The 18261-nt window shown below is 49.4% G+C and overlaps 8 protein-coding genes across 8 annotated transcripts; 4 read left to right on the forward strand and 4 right to left on the reverse strand.

Annotated features, from left to right (window-relative positions):
• Positions 1-994: 994 nt before the first annotated feature.
• On the forward strand, positions 995-2944 carry AKAW2_30778S (uncharacterized protein; the record flags this gene model as incomplete). Its single annotated transcript, XM_041687330.1, has 2 exons — positions 995-1340; positions 1437-2944. The coding sequence occupies 2 exons, from the start codon at positions 995-997 to the stop codon at positions 2942-2944; spliced, it is 1854 nt and encodes a 617-aa protein (XP_041541225.1).
• Positions 2945-4117: 1173 nt separating this feature from the next.
• Positions 4118-6232, reverse strand: AKAW2_30779A (uncharacterized protein; the record flags this gene model as incomplete). The annotated part of the gene is made up of 1 exon (XM_041687331.1): positions 4118-6232. The coding sequence occupies one exon, from the start codon at positions 6230-6232 to the stop codon at positions 4118-4120; it is 2115 nt and encodes a 704-aa protein (XP_041541226.1).
• On the forward strand, positions 5475-5867 carry AKAW2_30780S (uncharacterized protein; the record flags this gene model as incomplete). Its single annotated transcript, XM_041687332.1, has 1 exon — positions 5475-5867. The coding sequence occupies one exon, from the start codon at positions 5475-5477 to the stop codon at positions 5865-5867; it is 393 nt and encodes a 130-aa protein (XP_041541227.1).
• Positions 6233-9226: 2994 nt separating the features above from the next.
• On the reverse strand, positions 9227-10564 carry AKAW2_30781A (Hsp70 family protein; the record flags this gene model as incomplete). The annotated part of the gene is made up of 6 exons (XM_041687333.1): positions 9227-9450; positions 9513-9621; positions 9709-9892; positions 9943-10049; positions 10102-10448; positions 10507-10564. 6 exons carry the CDS (start codon positions 10562-10564, stop codon positions 9227-9229), a joined length of 1029 nt encoding a protein of 342 aa, XP_041541228.1.
• An 87-nt stretch (positions 10565-10651) lies between these two features.
• On the reverse strand, positions 10652-11176 carry AKAW2_30782A (uncharacterized protein; the record flags this gene model as incomplete). Its single annotated transcript, XM_041687334.1, has 2 exons — positions 10652-10677; positions 10738-11176. The coding sequence occupies 2 exons, from the start codon at positions 11174-11176 to the stop codon at positions 10652-10654; spliced, it is 465 nt and encodes a 154-aa protein (XP_041541229.1).
• Positions 11177-12048: 872 nt separating this feature from the next.
• AKAW2_30783S (uncharacterized protein) lies at positions 12049-12837 on the forward strand (the record flags this gene model as incomplete). Its single annotated transcript, XM_041687336.1, has 2 exons — positions 12049-12069; positions 12163-12837. The coding sequence occupies 2 exons, from the start codon at positions 12049-12051 to the stop codon at positions 12835-12837; spliced, it is 696 nt and encodes a 231-aa protein (XP_041541230.1).
• A 279-nt stretch (positions 12838-13116) lies between these two features.
• Positions 13117-13401, forward strand: AKAW2_30784S (uncharacterized protein; the record flags this gene model as incomplete). The annotated part of the gene is made up of 1 exon (XM_041687337.1): positions 13117-13401. The coding sequence occupies one exon, from the start codon at positions 13117-13119 to the stop codon at positions 13399-13401; it is 285 nt and encodes a 94-aa protein (XP_041541231.1).
• Positions 13402-15590: 2189 nt separating this feature from the next.
• AKAW2_30785A (Hsp70 family protein) lies at positions 15591-17560 on the reverse strand (the record flags this gene model as incomplete). Its single annotated transcript, XM_041687338.1, has 5 exons — positions 15591-16627; positions 16679-16748; positions 16802-16846; positions 16914-17449; positions 17503-17560. The coding sequence occupies 5 exons, from the start codon at positions 17558-17560 to the stop codon at positions 15591-15593; spliced, it is 1746 nt and encodes a 581-aa protein (XP_041541232.1).
• Positions 17561-18261: the final 701 nt, after the last annotated feature.

The raw sequence follows: 18261 nt of genomic DNA on the forward strand, positions 1-18261 counted from the left end.
GATCATTATCTTTCCAGATGGGGATAACTTATGTAAATCATCTTCCTCCGAATCAGTCACCTCGTTATGAATGTGTGTAAGAGGTTTCAGGCCACTTCGTAAGTGAAAGCAATATCATATATAATTAGGAGTCCGTATACTCCTAGCTTGTGTTCCAAAAGAGGGAGCCTGGGGATGACCGAACCTTATTTCTGATTTCCACGGTTGAGATTTCCATGGTTTAGAAGTCAGCCATAATATCAGTGTGTGGGGTATAAGCCATGTTCCTGAATGTCACCACCACTGTCAATGATCAGCAGAATTAACACATCAATTATTTCTATACAGTACAGGACTTACTGATACCTATTAAAACAATTCAGGTCTAATGTTTCTCCAACTGCATCGGTCCAGTCGGGAAGGGGCTGAGTCATCGCGGGTGGGGAATGATGTCAGTGAGGGAAGGATGCGGTGGTGATGGTTTTTGTCTGGACCCTTGAATTTTTCTAGGATGTTGATGTTAATGTTGATGTTATGACAGGATATTGTGCGAGGTACAATATCCATCCACATTAATCTACTCAATCACGAGTATCCACTTTCCACAGATGTCATCATCCGACATAACGGGTTTCAGTGGGCGGGTGCCCCGAAACACCAGCGGGACTCTCCTGTCACCAATGAATTGAAGGTGAGGCTGCACAAACAATAGCGAATAGTGAATCCTGTAGCTGTTTCGTACCTGCCTTAAATGGGTGCATCTGCCCCTACGTCACGGGCGCTTGCCCCGCTGTCTCGCTCTTTCTCTCCCCAGTCGCCACTGCCATTTTTACTTCTTCCCTTCCCTTCTTTCTTTCTTTCTTCCCTTTCCATCTCGCACCATCTCTTCTCTTCTTCTTCTTCTCATCCAGCTTTCATCAATTCTTTCCCATAACACCACTTGCCTCACCCATCTAATGACCACCCCCATCTAGATCTCTTCAACTATTAATCAGTCCCTTCAACCCGGACAACAATGACCCACTACGAAAGCCGTCAGTACGCCCGGCCCCCCGGCGGCTACAATCCTGACTACTACTATGCCGCCCCTCCTCATGGCTCCGCTCGTCACCAAACGGATGTCGTCCGTCGTCGCGATGGCAGCGTTGATTCCTACGATGCCCCTCCGCGCGACTACCCGCCTGGCGATTATGGTTACGAATACGGCTACGGCATCCCCCCTCAGGCCAGACCGTCCCGTGTCTCCACCCTCTCGGAGGGGGTGCGCAGATCCCATTCCATGGGCTATCGTGATTCCTATTACGATGACTCGGACTACCACCGTCGATCCCACCGCCATTCAAGGCGACATGATGACCGACGTATGTATCTCATGCCTCGGACAGTGCTCGGACAGATAGCACGCCAAAGAATACAAAGCTACTGAAAGTAAGTTGTATGCTGACATAGATTTCTAGGTGATCGCCCCAGATACTCCCGCTCTCCATCCGATAGTCGCTCTCCCCCTAGACGACGTCGCAAGTCCATCTCCGAGCAGGCCTTAGGTGCGCTAGGTCTGGGCTCGCTCGCGTCATCTGGATCCCACCATCGCGAACATGATCGTGGCCGCTCGCATACCCGGGATCGTAGGTCTTACTCCTACTCGCCCTCACCCACTCGCGACAGAAGCCGCCACCGACGGGAGAAGAGTGAGCAGCGCATTGCCCAGGCTGTTAGAGCGGCTCTGGCTGCAGGTGCTATAGAGGCCTTCCGTGTTCGCAAAGACCCTGGCGAGTGGACCGGTGAAAAGGGCAAGCGCATCCTTACAGCTGCGATTACGGCTGGCGGTACCGATGGACTTGTGGACCGAGACCCGAAGAAACATTCCAAGCGCCATGTCGTCGAATCCACCCTGGCGGGTCTGGCCGCCAACCATTTCATCAACGGATCAAGATCCCGGTCGAGGTCTCGTGGCCGGGGTCGCTCGCAAAGCCAGGGTGGACTCAAGAATCTGGTTGCCACAGGGGCCTTGGCCGCAGCCGGCAAGGAGGCCTATGATCGTTTCCGTTCCAAGTCTCGCCCTCGGAGTCGAAGCCGAGGCCGCGGCCGGTCCAGCTCTCGGGATAGCTACGACGACCGTCGCCCCCGCAAACGGAGCAAGAGCGTGACCGACTATATTAACCAGGGAATGGAAGCTCTAGGCCTAGGACAAAAGGACAGCCGTGACAGGAGAGCTCATGGCGGCCGCTCGTCTCGTCGCGATGTCTATTCGGACGACGAGCTCTCGAGTGAGGACGAGCCACGGCGCCATCGCAGCCCACGGCGCTCCAGGCACTCTAGAGATGTGAGTCGACCTTTATCCACCGTCAGCACCTCGACACGACCGTCCACGCGCACCACATCCAAAGGAATCGGCGAAGCTGGTCATGGTCGTGTCAACAACCCCCATGGAGACGGTCAATCCGAGGAGTCTGATTCTGACCTGGGAAGCAGTACCGATGAAGAACACCAACGGAAAAAACTTACCCGGAAAACCCTAGTGAAATCCGGTCTGGCCGCGGTGGCCACCATCCACGCCGCACATAGTCTGCACGAAAGTATGGAAAAACACAAAAAACGAGCGGAGCTAGTTCGCGAGGGTGAGCTCTCCCCAGAGGAAGCCCGTCGTCTTCGGATCAAGGGTCAGCTCGGCGATGTAGCCAGCGTCGGCCTGGCCGCCCTGGGGATTAAGGGTGCAATCGGAGAATGGAAACATGTGGAGGAAGCCCGCCGCGAGCGACATGAATTTGCCAAAAACTGCGACAAACGACGAGAGCGCCGACACCGCCGTGTTCAGAGCCAAGGGCCGACGACGACTCGACCGCCGCGAACCATATACCCTGACGAGATTGAGGAGCATCATCCATCGGAGTATGGGTCAACAACAGATATTCGATCTCGGTCTGTAGGACGATCGTCCAGAACGCCTGTCGCACAATATGCTTAGGATGAAAGAAAAAGTTATGAAAGATACATTGAGCGATATTCAGTTGCAGACATGTGCTATGATAATGATTGATGATTGATGACTTTTCCTCTGACGCAAGATTTTTTTCCCTGTTATTTCTATGCAGATTGATAACGCTTATTGAATGTTTTGACGTCTGTCAGTTGGTTCTGATGTTGTATACGTACACGGCCTGCTTGTTTTCATATGCTTGTTGCCTTTTGTTGATCATCCACTTATTTCTCTTTCGGTATGATTGTTACTTCCGATACTTTATGGTAGCTTACAGATAGTATTGCAACACAGTTTCAGAATTTCATGGCTTGTTAGGCATACAGGGTTTACTTGAGAAGCGAACAGTAAAATGAACGGCATAATCCATTCAGGGCATGCGGACATGCAGGCATGCACATAGAACTCTCAACAGGGGGCTATAGACCATCCCCTTTGCGCAGCAACAGACAAGATATTTACAAGACACACACACACGTACACAAGACATGGGTTAAAAGACAAGTCAAGACAGCACAACACCGGGTATGATATCTCAAAAAGAAAACAACAAGCAGACACACCTGCTAGATGGATGGGGGCAGGAATCGTCAACAGAACAATCAGGAATTTGGATCATTGATCAATCAATCAAGCAAGCAAGCAAGCGCAGAACCAAAACGAGCCAGTAGTACTACTACATGCAAGATGACGATGGCAGGCGAGTAAGGAGAAGAATGTGTCCTAGCACGAACAAAAACAGACGGACAGGCGCAGCAAGGGAGAGAGAGAGAACAGAACGCTCGATTCTTTTGCCAGCAGGATGGAAGCAAAACTGATGCAACAAATACGTTGATGAGCAGAGCGGTCAAGCAGGGGTGCAGGCACCCATTAGACAGGAGAAAACCTGGCAGAGAACATGTGGAAACGATGGAGGTAAGGAAACGGTCAAGCGCAGCTAGCTGTACATCCCAACGAGGTGGAGGGAACGAAACTTTTACAGAATGCATCTTCTGAGGAGAACCATGGAGGAGCCAGGCTAATGCAATGAAGGAATCAGGTCAGAGCCGTGGGTGATGGCGCAAGGATCAATGAGGGTGAATGAGGGTGAAAGGGTCTAGAGGCGACGTTGCGGGGAGAACGATAGTCATGTGTGTCGGTCTAGAAGATGCTAGGGAGCGCTCATCGATCGGCATTCAAGTTCAGCCAACTCATGTCTGAGTTGACGTTGGTAGGATGGCGTGGCGGCATCGGTTCCACTTCTTCGGGTATCAGAACGCTTGAATCGCGTGTGTTGGTGCGAGACGGGTCGAGTGTTCGGTAGTCACTTTCGGATGGCACTGCTATTGAAGGCACATGTGTGCTGGGGTTGTAGAAGCTTCTGCTGTAGGTACTGCTGGGAGGCCGGTCCGCCCAGCTGCGCTGTTGCCAGGGCCCGTCACCATCCAGCTCAGCGCTCATCGACGAGGCGCTAGAAATACGAGCTGACTGACTCTCTTGGATTGCCACAGGACGACCCTCGGAGGAGATGATAGACGAGGCATGCTCTGTTGTGGGGCTACCACTTATCACCTGTCCTAGAGGTTTTGGCTCATCCAAGAATCCAAAATCCAGGGGTGTGAGTGTCTTCATTTGCCATGCAGCGCCTTTCGGCTGCGGCTTGGCAGTTGACGGTGGGGGCTGGAGAGATTGTGATTGCATTCCAACCAAGCTTGTTGCACTGTTGTCCTGGAAGTAGCGACTCCACCCTTCGTTGGTCCTCCGGTCACCTGGTCGACCCCCCGAGGTAGAGCTCTGGGCCTCAATCTCTTTGTCAAAGGCAGCACTCGAGTACACACTGGGTGACGAGGGTTCTCCGGTGGAATGAATGGTCGTCAGAGGACTCGACTTCAGCGGAGTCGAATTCTGTGCAAAGGTAGGGCGGGCACCAGCCGGCCTTGGGGTCTTCTCATCACCCACCTTGCCCGAGAAGATTGCAAGCGAGTCTACCGAGGAAGCGGCAAGCGGTACTGGGCTCTTGGCCATGGGGTATGCTGACTGGGCCAATGGCTCCACACCCTGGTCCTGGAAGCTGAGGCGATCTTTGTCACTTTCGCCTCGAGCTTTCTTCATGTTCTGCTTCTTGCGCTTGATCAGGAGGAGAATGATCACCAGGATGGCCGCGACACCCAGGATCGCTCCCAGGGTGGCGCCGACTATGGTTCCGACATCGTTGCTGGATGAGCCGCCGCCGCCGCCGGATGCGCTGGAGGTCGACGTTGCTGTGGATGTAGATGCCGCCGTTGTGGTTGACCCGAGAATCTGCTGCCGGCTCTCGTTACCGTAGAACAATTTCGTCGCGTTCACCCAGCTGTTGGAGGTTTGGTTGAAGATGGCCAAGGAGTCCGTACCACTGCCACTAGAGATCACTACTAGGCCATCCTCCCCTTGAGCTAGGGAGTAGTTCTGCCGTGTTGTGGACTGTGCTAGGCTACTATCATATGTCGGGTAACTGCTGAGGGTAATTTCTCTCTTCCGTTTGCGTGACGAGGATGAGCTGATGGCGGTAGCAGGGTTCTGCTCCTTCCCGGACGAATTCACCAACACCACGCTCGAGACCGTGTTGGGCGCCACGTCCATGTCGAATGCCTCCAACACCTTGCTTCCGTCGGATCCTTCGAGAATCGCGCACTGCACGCCACTGGACAGCGATTGGGACAGAGTCACGTTGGATCCATACCAGCCCGCATTCGGGTTGAATAGGTGCACTTTCTTCGGGGTTGTGGTACCGCCGACCAACGCTGCCTCGCGATCATTCCATGGCAACAGAACAGGGTTGACGGCCGGTGACGCTTCCGTCGCATTGTGGGCCGCAATGGAGTATGGCGATACGGTGCTTAAAACGTATGTGTCAGAAGATGCAACCGTTTCGTCGGTCTGGTGGCCCCCATAGACCAGAATGGAGGAAGAATTCGACAGGTAGACGGCCTTGTGGTGAGTACGGTTCCCCATGACCGATTGCGGGGGTTGAATGGTGGTCCACGTCGTGTCTTTAAACGAGTATCGCTGCAAGCCCGGCTGACTTGAGGAGCCGGATCCGCCAATGACATAGAAAGATTGCTTGGTCTCATCGCCGTCTGTGCCACCTATTACACACGCTGCGTCTGAGACGGCCTCACCCATGGTCAATGAGGTCCAATTTCCATTGCGCTCGAGGGGTATCGACATGAAGCCATTGGCGGAGTAGGTGTAGAGAGTGTTGTTGTATACAGCGGAGCAGTGACCCTCCAGATCCACAAGAGGTTTCGGAACAAGCATGTCGAATGTGCGGGAGAAGGGCGAAAAGTAAAAGTTCTTCGAATGTACCAGCCGAAGACGATCAGGAAACAACCAGCCGTCCGAGGGGTTCAGCACGCAGGCGTCAGGACGGAGAAAGGATGAAGAATGACTGCCGGAGCACTATCGCATGATCGACACGGTAGAGGGTCGTGTTCTCAGGTGCAGAGAGCAACCGGGGAGGCGATGATTGCGGGTCGGAGCTGCGATTGGGCAACGTATGATTCGAAAGCGAGCGAGAGGGCGATATCTGAAGGAATTGTCCCGGTAGAGCACAGAGAGGCGATGATAAATATGGAAATCCAGAAGATTGATCTGCTTGGGAAAGATGGGGCAAAACGTTGAGTGGGTGAAAAACGAACGACGACCTGGCAAAGAGCGTGTCAATTGGGAAGGTTAGGCTTCACGGGGGAGGGTGTTTGCGAAGAGAAAGCGATGGACGGAGTGCACGATATCAAATCGGCAGCAAACGTGAAAAAGAAGGAAAGGAAAGGAAAGGAAAGAGAAGGGCGACGAAGGAGAGCAAAAGCCAGACCGAGTCAGGCAGAGAAGGAAGCGAAAAGCCAGCGAACGGAGGGGATGGGATGGGATGGGATGGGAGAAGGAGGGACGAGAGCATCAGGAGAGCGAGGGCGAGGAGGGATTTGGATTGGGGGTGGAGGGTGAAACGCCGGCGGGCAGCTTAGACCAGCACTAGGAAGGGCAGCCGAGAAACTCACCCTTTTTTTTCTCCCCTGGTGGAGAGTTCAGTGAACCGAGGGGGGTGGGGGTAAAGGATACAACAACAAAAAGAGAACGAACGTGAAAAGAAGAAGTAGAGGGAAACACTAGTGCACAGCACGTTTTGGATAAGAAAGAAGGAGGAGGAGGAGGAGGAGGAGGAGGAGGGGAAGGGAGGAAGAAGAAGGAAGGGAGAGAGAGTGAGAGTGATGAGAGTAGAGAATGGAAGGAGCGAAAAAGGAGGAGGCGGCGATGGGAAGAATTGGGAAGGAGCGACCATTACCTCGTTAATCATTTAGTTAGTTAGTTAGTACACTACACCATCTAATTAACATCTGTGCTGACGACCATTGATTTTCTTCCAATAATTCAACGAGTGACCGATTGTGATAGCTAGACTACGACTCTTCTTGCGCACTTACTCCCCGAATTTTACGCGAAACCATCATCTGTTTGACATGAGTCGCGCGACCGTAGGAGGGGAGGGACAGACAGAAGTGAAAGGGAATGTACCTGCATGAAGCTGCAAGGCTGGTCAAGAAACTTCCTCCCCCCCCCCCCCAACCACCCTTGTCACTGCAGGCAGGCAGGCACTTCAGAACGTGCCAACAATCATCAATCTTCCTTCTCATCATGAACAAGAGATACCATTAGTTGGTCAACTTGTTTTACTGGTTACTAAATTAGGTCATGCAGGTTGCACCAAGTGAACCCCCCCTCCCCCTTCCTTGGGCCCCCAATGTCATCCTGCCGTGGGAATTGGACCCTTGGGTCTTGCATCCATGGTACTCAAGGCCGACTGATGATGATGATGATGATGATGATGATCAGAGAGGGAGAGGAAAGAAAGGAAGCAGGAAGAAAAAAGTTCCCGAACCTTCCCACGATCGCATCGGGCCAAAAGAAATAGTGCTGCCTTGCTCGGGAGTATATTTAATAAAGATTATGTCCGACAGAACGTGCGAAAGGGAGAAAAGCAATTAAACGGTGAGTCTCCACAGTAATAATTTGTGCTGACCCCCCCATCATTAGTATCCTTGGGGTAGATAGGTAGTAAATACTACTAGTATCCGGATAGTTCGATGAGATGAAACCAGTCAGCAACATCCCTATTGAAGGTATCATAACCCAAAGAGGTTATGATATAGTTAATGGTTGTTGATGATGATGCATTATCATTATCATTATCATCCCTCGTGCGCCCGACCGGGATCAACTGCCCGATTATTGGTTCTGGCGGGACTAGTCAGGCACACCCGCCAGCATTGGATATGCAGGTACACAACAGTTATTATTTTTGATGCTACATAAGTTACTTGAGTATTGACTGCTGACGGAGAAAACTCCCGTCGCGAGAAAAAATACCAATTTCCACATCTGACATTGCCGAACGTCTCTCCTACATCATCAGTCCCATCTATTTATAGGCGGCGGACCACTCTGTAGATAAGTATCTACTTTGTATCATCCTAAATTCTCACATGACTCGTGGCCGTTTCATCAGCCCCACTGGAAATGCATCACATTGCTGATTGGTGGATAGGTCTGCGAGCCTCAGGCACTTCAAACCACGCCGGGACTGACGTAATCCCCCTGCCATCATAACTAATTAGTTAACTAACTACTTGACTAAACCAATTAAGGACTAGATAGTAAGTAATTATACCAATTGAGATGAGAACAACCATGACAACGAGTTAAGATTATTATAAATGTAATACTACTGTTTATGGGAATTTCAAGTAAGGTTGTCTAGTACAGTGATTGAAGGAGCACAGAAGTACTACTAGGAATAGTACCCGCGACTTAGTAGTCAGTTGTAGTTGCTATTACCATCGCGACTTCGACTTCAATCAAAGTACTGGCATAATATATACTAAGTACCTTTGCAGACGAAAATGATCAATGTTGGCAATCTAAGTACAGTAGTAGGAGAGAGAAAACAATAGGCCCGAAAAGAGATATATATTAAAGTAGAGAGAGAGACCAAGATAGAATGAAGGAAAATCAAAGTTAAAAAAAAAAAAAAAAAAAGGAAACAAAGGAACTCGCATTACTGATAGTAAAGATTAAACATTAGGGAGATAGAGAAGCAGATAGTCGGATGGGAGAGAAGAAAAGAACAGAACAGAAAAGAGATAAAGCCAAACTCCAAGACAACTCCAGCAGATACCAATTTATATGGGATGTTTTGAAACACATACTTACCACTCATCGCATAACAGTCCGCAAATCGCACGAGAGAGACTCACCCTTTCAATTACCCGCACGCTCACTCCATATTCTAGGAACCCTTTTTTGGGCCAACACCTTACATTTAGTATGCACTTTGATTTCCAGGTACCCCTTCACACGAAATGTCGCAGTCACAAAGATGCATTGATGCGAGTATACACCGCCTGCAGCAGCAGATTGTAGGGCGCGTTCGTCGGTGGGTATGTCAGACAAATTGCAGGTCAACCGGGCCAGTACGCGCGAATCTGCAAGTTTCGTAGCTCCAGAGTCAGTGCTGTTATTGGTAGCATGGTGGGACACAGCTTACTTTGGCCATCGCTCATCTTCAGAAAGAACGTTTTGACAGGGGGCTCCCCCGGGCGACTATAAAGGTGAAATACAGTCTTGTATGGTTTATCTTCCTCGTAGACATGGCCCTGGTGAGGAGTTAGCAAAGAGCACCTCATTATCGAGAAGGCAAGTGAGAAGAATGTTCTCTCTCTCTCTCTTCTCCAACAACTTACCTTGACCAAAATCTGTTGGGGTTTAGCGGGCGCATCGGGCTCATCAATGAAAGCTTGCAGACATATTCCGGGTTCCTCCCGTAATCCTGAGCATTCGATGAAGTAACTCTTGTTACATGTCTGGTTCTTCGTGACGATGCCGCTCAGGGCCTTTCGCGCAGCACCGAGAGATGCGGATAGTTCACTGCCTTTGGATCAGCATGTAGCACACGCCTCAAAACCTCTGAAACTTACGGTGCTTCGGAAAACAAGATCCTGGAAAATCCTGCATCTTTGAACCCCTCCGAAAATGTCTCCCGCGCATATTCAGAGCGCATCAGCCCCCCAGTCATCAACAATTCCTGCAGGTCAATTAGCTTAGAATCAAGGGGATTATTCAGAACCTGAACGTACGTCGATCTTGAAGTGGCCACGAGTGGCTTTGTCCACCTGATCGTTCACATGATGGAAGACTTGGCCGACAACAGTGTCAAAAAATGCCCGCATATCGCTGTCGGACAAGATTATATGACCTGCCGTTGAGTCATACCATTGTGACGTAAAGCATTCCATCCGGAATTTAAGACGATGGTTACTTCCATCTCCAGTGAACTTTTCCTTTCTTTGTCTGAAATCGTTCATGAGTCTTTCTCTGCGATCAGATTTGTCGTCGTTGAACGGATTTATGAATAAGGCGTTGAAGCGATGCCTCATGAGCTTCAAGAACTCTCTGTCAATGATGGTACTCCCAGACTTGGGGCCTATGGTGGATGCATTAGATCTTCGTTTGTAGACCAACCAGTGAAAGAACATCTTTACCTATGGCACTGCTCAGTTCCGTGAGTGAATACGATGTTGCGGTTACATCCGTGATCATATAGCAGGCGATGTCCTAGCTTCTTGTCAGGATTTGAAACGTTGAACAATCGCGCATATTCTACTCACAACCGTGCCCCCGCCCACATCACACACGCAAAATGTGCTTCCGGACTATTGACACAATCTTTCATTAGCCAGAAATATTCCCTGAGGTCAAGTAGGCACACGTACGAACCTTTCTTCGTTCCCCAGACGCCTCTAGGATGGATATCGCGGACGCCTCGCTTTCAGTAACAAGGCACACTTCCTCATTCGGTTTTTGACCAAACCCGGCCAAGTGGATAGCCTCACTCATCCGCACTTGTGCATCGTTGGACCAGCCCGCCGGAATGGAAAACCAGTACTCCTTTTTGATGTTTGGTTGACTAAAAATGTACGACTGCTCCAGGTGGTTACGGATCCCGCTGAGGTAGTCGGCAACGACACGCACGGCCGACTTTCCGGCTGGCAGCCGCATGATCTGTTGTCTTGATACCCTCTCCAATTCCTCGTCCCGGAAATCTGTTGACTCCAAGTCTGGGTCTAACAGGAGTTTGGTCCACCTGAAAGTTTCGAGCTCAGGTGTAGCCTCCACTCCCCATCGAGGTTGCATGCCACTTGGGTACTGCATTGTCGATGGCAGTTTGGCCCAGGATTGAACTGGCCATTCATCCACTTGATAGATGGGTGAATCTATGCTTTGCTCGTCAGTACCATAGCCCCCAAGCAGCGGCTTAGGTACGGTTAGCCTCGTGCATGATGTATAAAAGTTTGGGAACCGTCAACTCACCGGTACCCGTCGTGCCGTAGTCAATACCACAGACTAATTTTGACTTGGCCTGTGACATATTGTTACTGGCTCAACTTAGGGCTCGCTTGTAGACCTTGGTATATTGACTGTAAGAACACTCGTATGATAAGGGGACTTGAAAATGGCAATCCTGAACTGGGGGCTGGGGTTGGGGCGTGGAAGTGGGAGATATCGCTGACACTCAAAAGCATCCAAAGGAGGAGGAAGCAGAGATAGACTGTATTGCCCTTTCATGTGTCCCATGCTGCCCAACACATAAACCGCCTGCTAGCTCTCTGAAGAGGGCAGGCAATTGTCTCGGAGGGAAAACTGGCCGTCCCGGCAGATACGAGGCTGGCTGATCACTAGTCTGGAGACCTCGCATACCTGATAGGCCTGTTCTCACTCGGCTGTCTCAGGGTAGAAGGTACCAGGAGAACGAGGGGGGGTAATAGAGAGAATGGGAGAGAAGTGAGTTACACCTCTGAAGGTCTAGATGCTCCATCTTGCGTGTTGGTTTGTCAACGGGAAGAACCGGGAACAAAGCCACTGGACCTCTCTTCAATTCCTGGTTTCTCTAACGCCTTCTCATCGTCTCCCCACGTTACAATTACTTCTTCATTGCCCCTTGGTCTTTCTCTAATTTCATCGTCTACTTCTCATTTACCTGTCTTCCTCAGCTTTGCTTCTCTGCACAGCTCCGGACCGCCGACATGGATAAGACTTCTGTTCAGGTAAGTATTCTCTCGGGCTCAGACTCAAAGACCCTCTTGTAAATCCTAGAATGCAGACATCGGGCACACGCTGATTAAACTTCTTTCTTATAGGAGGCATCCTCCCCCGCCGATACCGACCGTAATTCCGACCGTCATGTTTCAGAAGACGAAAGCTCACCCCAGATTGAGGACGTCGAAGCCCTCAAGGCCGAAGTTGCCCTCCTCCGGGACAAACTGGAGATTCTTCAGGGAAAAGCTTCGCTCGACATCAAGTTGCAAACGCAGATGCTTACTGCCGGGGCCAAGGGCTGGCCAGATTATGATTTCAAGGTCTTGGGGGACCGGATCCGCTCGGTTATGTATCACATAGAACATTGGTGCCAACAACATGCCCGGCAAGGTATGCCTGATACCGTTGAACTGCATGACTTGGAAAAGCAAGCCATCATTCCTAGCCTAGAAGGCTATTGGGTTCAAGATTTGGAATGGGATACACTGATGAAGTCTCTTCCCTACCCTTTCTCTCTGTATATGTCGGAGGTGCTCGCTCAGAGTATCTTGACAAAGAACATCGTGGATAAGTTCTTTGTCAACCCATTTTGGTACCTTGAAGGAGAAGGCCTCGATCGGCAGGATCATACGACGGGTTCAGTCTCCTGTGCACAGAATCTGCAACATCTGTACCGACGATTTCTAGAAAGTGGGAACTTCTCTTCCGCATCCTTCTATCATCCTCATCTGATGCTGACCAGGACTGCAGCAAATGGCCCCAGAGCCACCGTTTGAAAGAAAGAAACTGTCCGTCTGTCAAATTCGGTCAAGGTATCCCAAGCACCCAATCTCGAGCTCGGTCGGCAGACAAAGGAATATCGCACAAACGCTGTCGCTTTGTTCGCCTCCACCTTACTTTCCGATGTCTTTTTCCAGAGGCTATTAAAAAGTGTGGATTGCGACGAAGCGACGAAGCGAGAGGACAGTCTTCTGGAGTTATGCAAATTTGCTGATGAGACAGCAATCATCCTCGGCTCCAATCAGGGACATTGTGTGTATAAGACACTGCCGACTATGGGAACCACCTTTGATCCGAGATCCCACGAAGCGACAGTCCATAACCTCCATAATGTCCGGGGTAATGCTGCTGACGATGCCAGATTGGCTGGCCGTCGCATCCTAGGTATAACCCAGCCGGCTGTAATACTAAAGCTAAGGACTCTGAGGTGTGACGAAAACGTCTTGAATAAAGCCGAGCTATTGGTGGAACATGGTGACTACACCGAGGAAGATCATGAGCGAGAGCGACCAAAGCCTTCTGCAAAAACCCTTGAAGAGGTTGAGACGGAAGAAGAATAAGTAAGGGAGATAAGTTCAGGACTGTGTCTGTAGTATCTTTTGTTATATATCGTTTTGTCTATAATCGCCCCAGACTGTCGAATGTTTTAATGCAGTGATTCGTTATTTCTGTTTATTCCTCGCCTCACCACTCCTATCCATTACAAACCATTCTCATTAGGAACATTGCTTCTCTTTCTACGGCAAAGCAATTTACCAAGTCATTCATTATCCATCTATCTCACGCAAGTAGTAAAATGGGATGGAATTTAACAATGAGATCGATAAATTCGGTGTCTCTAGCGCAATGCTGCTCGGTTATACACAAATGCCTAAGAAGCCCGAATCAGAGCCGTTGTCCTGCCCTAGAGCAACTACGCAATACCACTTTTATCCGCAAATCCACAGGGGACAAAGTACTATCCAGTGAATGATATAATCAGTAATATACGAGCCTTACACAACAGACAGGAGGAGAATTTCCATTTCTGGCCTCTATCTTCAAAATCTTCGAAATAATAACCACATCCAACATGTCCATCCGAGAGAAATGTTTCCAAGGAGGTGCCGCCGGAGAGTTTGGATTGGATTGGTTTCAATGCTGGAGTTTAATGCTCGGAGTGACAAGTCTCCGAATATCCCGTTCTTACAGGTCCAATGAAATAAGATTTTGGGGACTTTCGTACTACTAGTACTTATGCTCGCGGTGTGATTTGAGGGGGATAAGTTGTATGGGAGGTGGTAAATGGATCTGCTGTTTGTCTAGAACACTACACAGCCGCCTCCCCCTCCCCCCCCCCCCCACCACCTTCTCCTTTATTGAACTCTACATCAAAGGTAGCTATTAAGGTTCGATGTGACCAATATAGGATGAAGCCCGACAAAGACAGGGTTTGCGGCGTCCCCTCGACCCTCCTTCACCCTGTCAAAGATGTCCGGTTATGTACCATTGACAACAAGTGTGATTTGAGAACTTGGACTTGTGGCAATTACATTAGCTCCGTAATGGTATTCTTTCTATTTTTACTATTATTATCTTTCCTGTTGCTGCTTTTTCAACATGTGCATCTTGTGGCAAATTGAATTAGTGTTTGTATGGCCAACAAGGTCAAATGTAATGATACTCATATCGAAGATTGTTTCTTCATTTTGAGATCTTTCAGCTTCCACGATGGCTAGCAAGATTAATAATCACATATGAACAGTAAGAATCTTCTAAATGTCGTTAGAAATTTTAGGGGAAAATCCTGCTTATCAGCGCAAACTCGAGAGGGAAACGACTGCGTCACATTGAAACTAGCAGAGTAATTATTCGAGATTCGGGAGCTGACAGTAATAATGAAACCATTAGCACTGTCGTAACTTCGGTAGATTTAATGATGGCCTTGGGGGTGGGAAAAAAAAAAAGTGAAAAAGAAAGTGAACAATTCAAACTTTACTAAACAAGCTGCGGTACAACATGCACGCACACCGAAAAGAAATATTAGTGAGACTGAGAGTCGACGTTTCTTTATGAGGGTGCCATAACTATTTGCATCATGGTAGGCTTTAGTGGGCATTTTATGAGATGAGTTGGTCCCGTCGTTCTCATTCTTTGTCCCAAGGACTCTCTCTAAGCATTGCCTCCGCCACCGAGTATGCTGATGTGGATGTTTACCAGTCGGTTCATTCACCCCTTGACAACAGTCCCCGATAGCATGGGGAGAGATTAATGTTCGTATCAGCTTACTGATAAAGGAGGACACAATTAAAGCGAAGCATGTTGATTTCAGGACTCAGATAACAATTTGGTTTACTCCTGACTGATCCGATGAATACTCAAAGAAAGAAATATCCTCCAAAAAAGCAGCCTCGCCGTCATTTCATTAGAAACGAAATAAACGAGTAATGGAAATATCAAAAATAAAAAATAATAAAATTAAATAAAGAATAAAATCAAATATGAAAAAGGAAGTCTCAGGGATTAGAGAAAGAGTGTGAGTGAAACAAGAAGATGAACGGAGAAGATGGCAAATCAAAACTTAGAAAGAAGAAAGAAATCGCGAAAAAGGCAACAAACGAATTATGAAATATGAAGACACGCTACACGCTACAGTAAAGCGGTTTACCGAGGCTGAACAAACCGGGTGCAGCGTTTGCTCATCCATGTCTTGTTGAAAACCCAACCATCCAGCTAGCCAGCTGGGCCGCGCAGCGACATCTTGAGCAATTTATGCCCAAACTGTATAGACCTTGCAACTGCCACAATTGATTTCGCCTACTAAACATTGGAAGCTCAACTCCCCTTTCTTGAGACAGAGGGTGGCCTGTACATAAACCAGAATTTGGAAGAATGTGTGCCCCTCATTGTCATTTATGTGAGGGTGGCGGGTCAAGTCAACCTGAGACAGATCGAGTTGAACATAGTCGAGTAGACTTGAATGAACCGGGTCGAGCAATTCGGGCTTCGAGCTTGGGCTGGGGTCGTCGACTGAGTAGATAGCAATCGGTTTGATCAACGGCATGTTGTGCTGATGCAGAAGCTCGAATCCCCAGGTGTACTTCTCAACCGCCTGGTACTGGTTATTCTTCTTGAATATCCAGGTGATCGGCGCCTTTTCTTTGCTGTGCATCCGGTCCAATTGCTCTTTTATGGGTCGCTCCCGGCCTGCCTTTTTGAATGGCATGAAGTCGTCATGGTGAATTCCGTAAGTGCGGGCGCAATTCACCATGGTATATGACACATCAAAAACACCTAGAAGGGCCGACCCGTAGGCCGTCGCAATGGCAGGGTTGTCCGGGACGGTTAGCTGCACCTTTCGCTGCTCAAAGAAGACCTTGAACACGCTCTGAGCATAAGGAGAGGCAGCGAACCCTCCAGTGATAAACAAGTGGGAGACCTGATGGCCTCCATATTTTCGACACATCATATCAACCTCGTTGAGTTGATCGCCCATTATCTGGATAGAACTCTTAATGGTCGGCTTAAAGAAACCCTCCATATCGCCGACAGAAAGTAGGACCTCTCCAGTCTGAGCGTCATAATGGCAGCGAGCGTCATCAGGGATTGAAGCCACATTCATGTTAAAAACCAGCCTACGGATTCCCCCGGTGCCATCAAAATTTTCTTTCAGTTCCGTAAATTTGGCCATAAATTGGCCTGCCATACCGCCATTGCGATCGAATTCTTCGGCGAACACCTCCGGAAATCTTGCACGCATCCTTGCGAGAAAGAGCACATCGGCCTGAATTGCACCACCGATGTGACCTGTGAATGTGAGAAGAGAACTTAACTGACACAAGTCGAAGCTGGACATACCAGAGGATTTACTCAAGGGTTCCAGCACCCAAGCTGGAGTTTTTGACACCACCCGGTAACAGGCTGAATCCTAAGCAATGGTCAGGGAACCATTTTGGAAGTCTCTGCTGGGGAGATACTCACAATGGTGCATCCGCCTATGTCGCAGATGCAAAATATTTCGCCGACCTGTTGGTCCAGAATGCCCACGTCAGCGAGTTCGGTCTCCCTGGATCCCTCGCAGCCCTTCACTAACCTGGATCATATCGCTTTTCTGCTCTAACACATAGCGGGCCGACGCATCCGATTCAGAACTGAGAAAAACGTTCTCCAGACCTATAGTGTGGAATCCGGCTTGTGAAATGGCCGTCCGCATGGCCATTTGAGCTTCCTCTTCCCAGGCTACGGGCGTAGAGAAACGGAATTGTACAAGCGTCTTGTCGGTAAGAAGACAAAGAGATGTCAAATAGTCTTGAATGAACTGACGTATCCGTCCGAGAAAATCTCCGACCATGTCCACGGCGGTCTTGCCCGGCGCTTCCTGTAGCAGATGTTGATATGTCAAGCTTGCAAACGACTCGGGCAGGGGCCCAGTAGGGCGGCCTGTAGGGTCTAATAAAAGTTTAAACCATGCGTAAGTTGGGGGATAGGTGTAGGCACACCAGCCCCACCGAGGCTCCCTTCCCGGGTAGCTTATGTTTGACGGCACTTTTAAGGCTTTTTTTCCAGGCCAATCCTCGATGACCTGAAATTCAGGCTCTTCGTTCGGTATCATATGGGCTACAACGACGCCTGGAATCACTTAGTTCCTGCACGAAGCTCCTGGTTCAAATGCCGACACTCACCAGTGAACGTTATACCAACATCCACACCTACGACGATCTTATTTGTGAAGTGGGCCATAATGAGAGTTGACGGGCAAAGGTGCACAGAAGTGGGTACAGAAGATGAGGTAAATGGATCGATGACAAGCAGTTTGGATGAACGATGATTAGAGTCAGATGTTAAGAAATGAAGACAGGAAAGTTAACGAGAAAGCAAGATGAGGAACCTGGGAATGGGAATGGGGATGGGGTATTTATCACCGTCTGTTGGTCCCTCCCCAAGCCCTCAATAGTGGCTCTCTTGCAGCTCGTCATGCTCGATGGGTCGGGTTCCCAGGCCAAAGCGTCTCGGAAACCCGCCACCTCCGGCCTGGCGGCCAGGGAGCTGATAGGCCTAAGAAGGTTGCAATGTCTCGGAAGGTTTTTCATCGCTTGAGACCCAACGAGATATCATAGGCCGGTATGCTCGTACAGTCCGTTTGAGAACAGGTTAGTAGGTAAGGCGAGCCAGAAGAAGAGAGCCAGAAGAAGAGAGCCAGAAGAAGAGAGCCAGAAGAAGAGAGCCAGAAGAAGAGAGCCAGAAGAAGAGAGCCAGAAGAAAGGAAGAAAACAGGACAAAGAAGCCCCCTTTGCCCCGTTATGGACAACATATTTGCTCATCAAGTCCGGCTCTTTCATCGCGGTTGTTTGTTCCAAAATCTCTTAAGTATCACCCTACTTCCTGCCCAGGGTTCGATTCGACTTCTCTCATCACTCAGCTATCAGGACAGGAACCCTTCA

This window comes from Aspergillus luchuensis, chromosome 3, assembly GCF_016861625.1.
Source record: "Aspergillus luchuensis IFO 4308 DNA, chromosome 3, nearly complete sequence".
NCBI classification, from domain to species: Eukaryota; Fungi; Ascomycota; class Eurotiomycetes; order Eurotiales; family Aspergillaceae; genus Aspergillus; species Aspergillus luchuensis.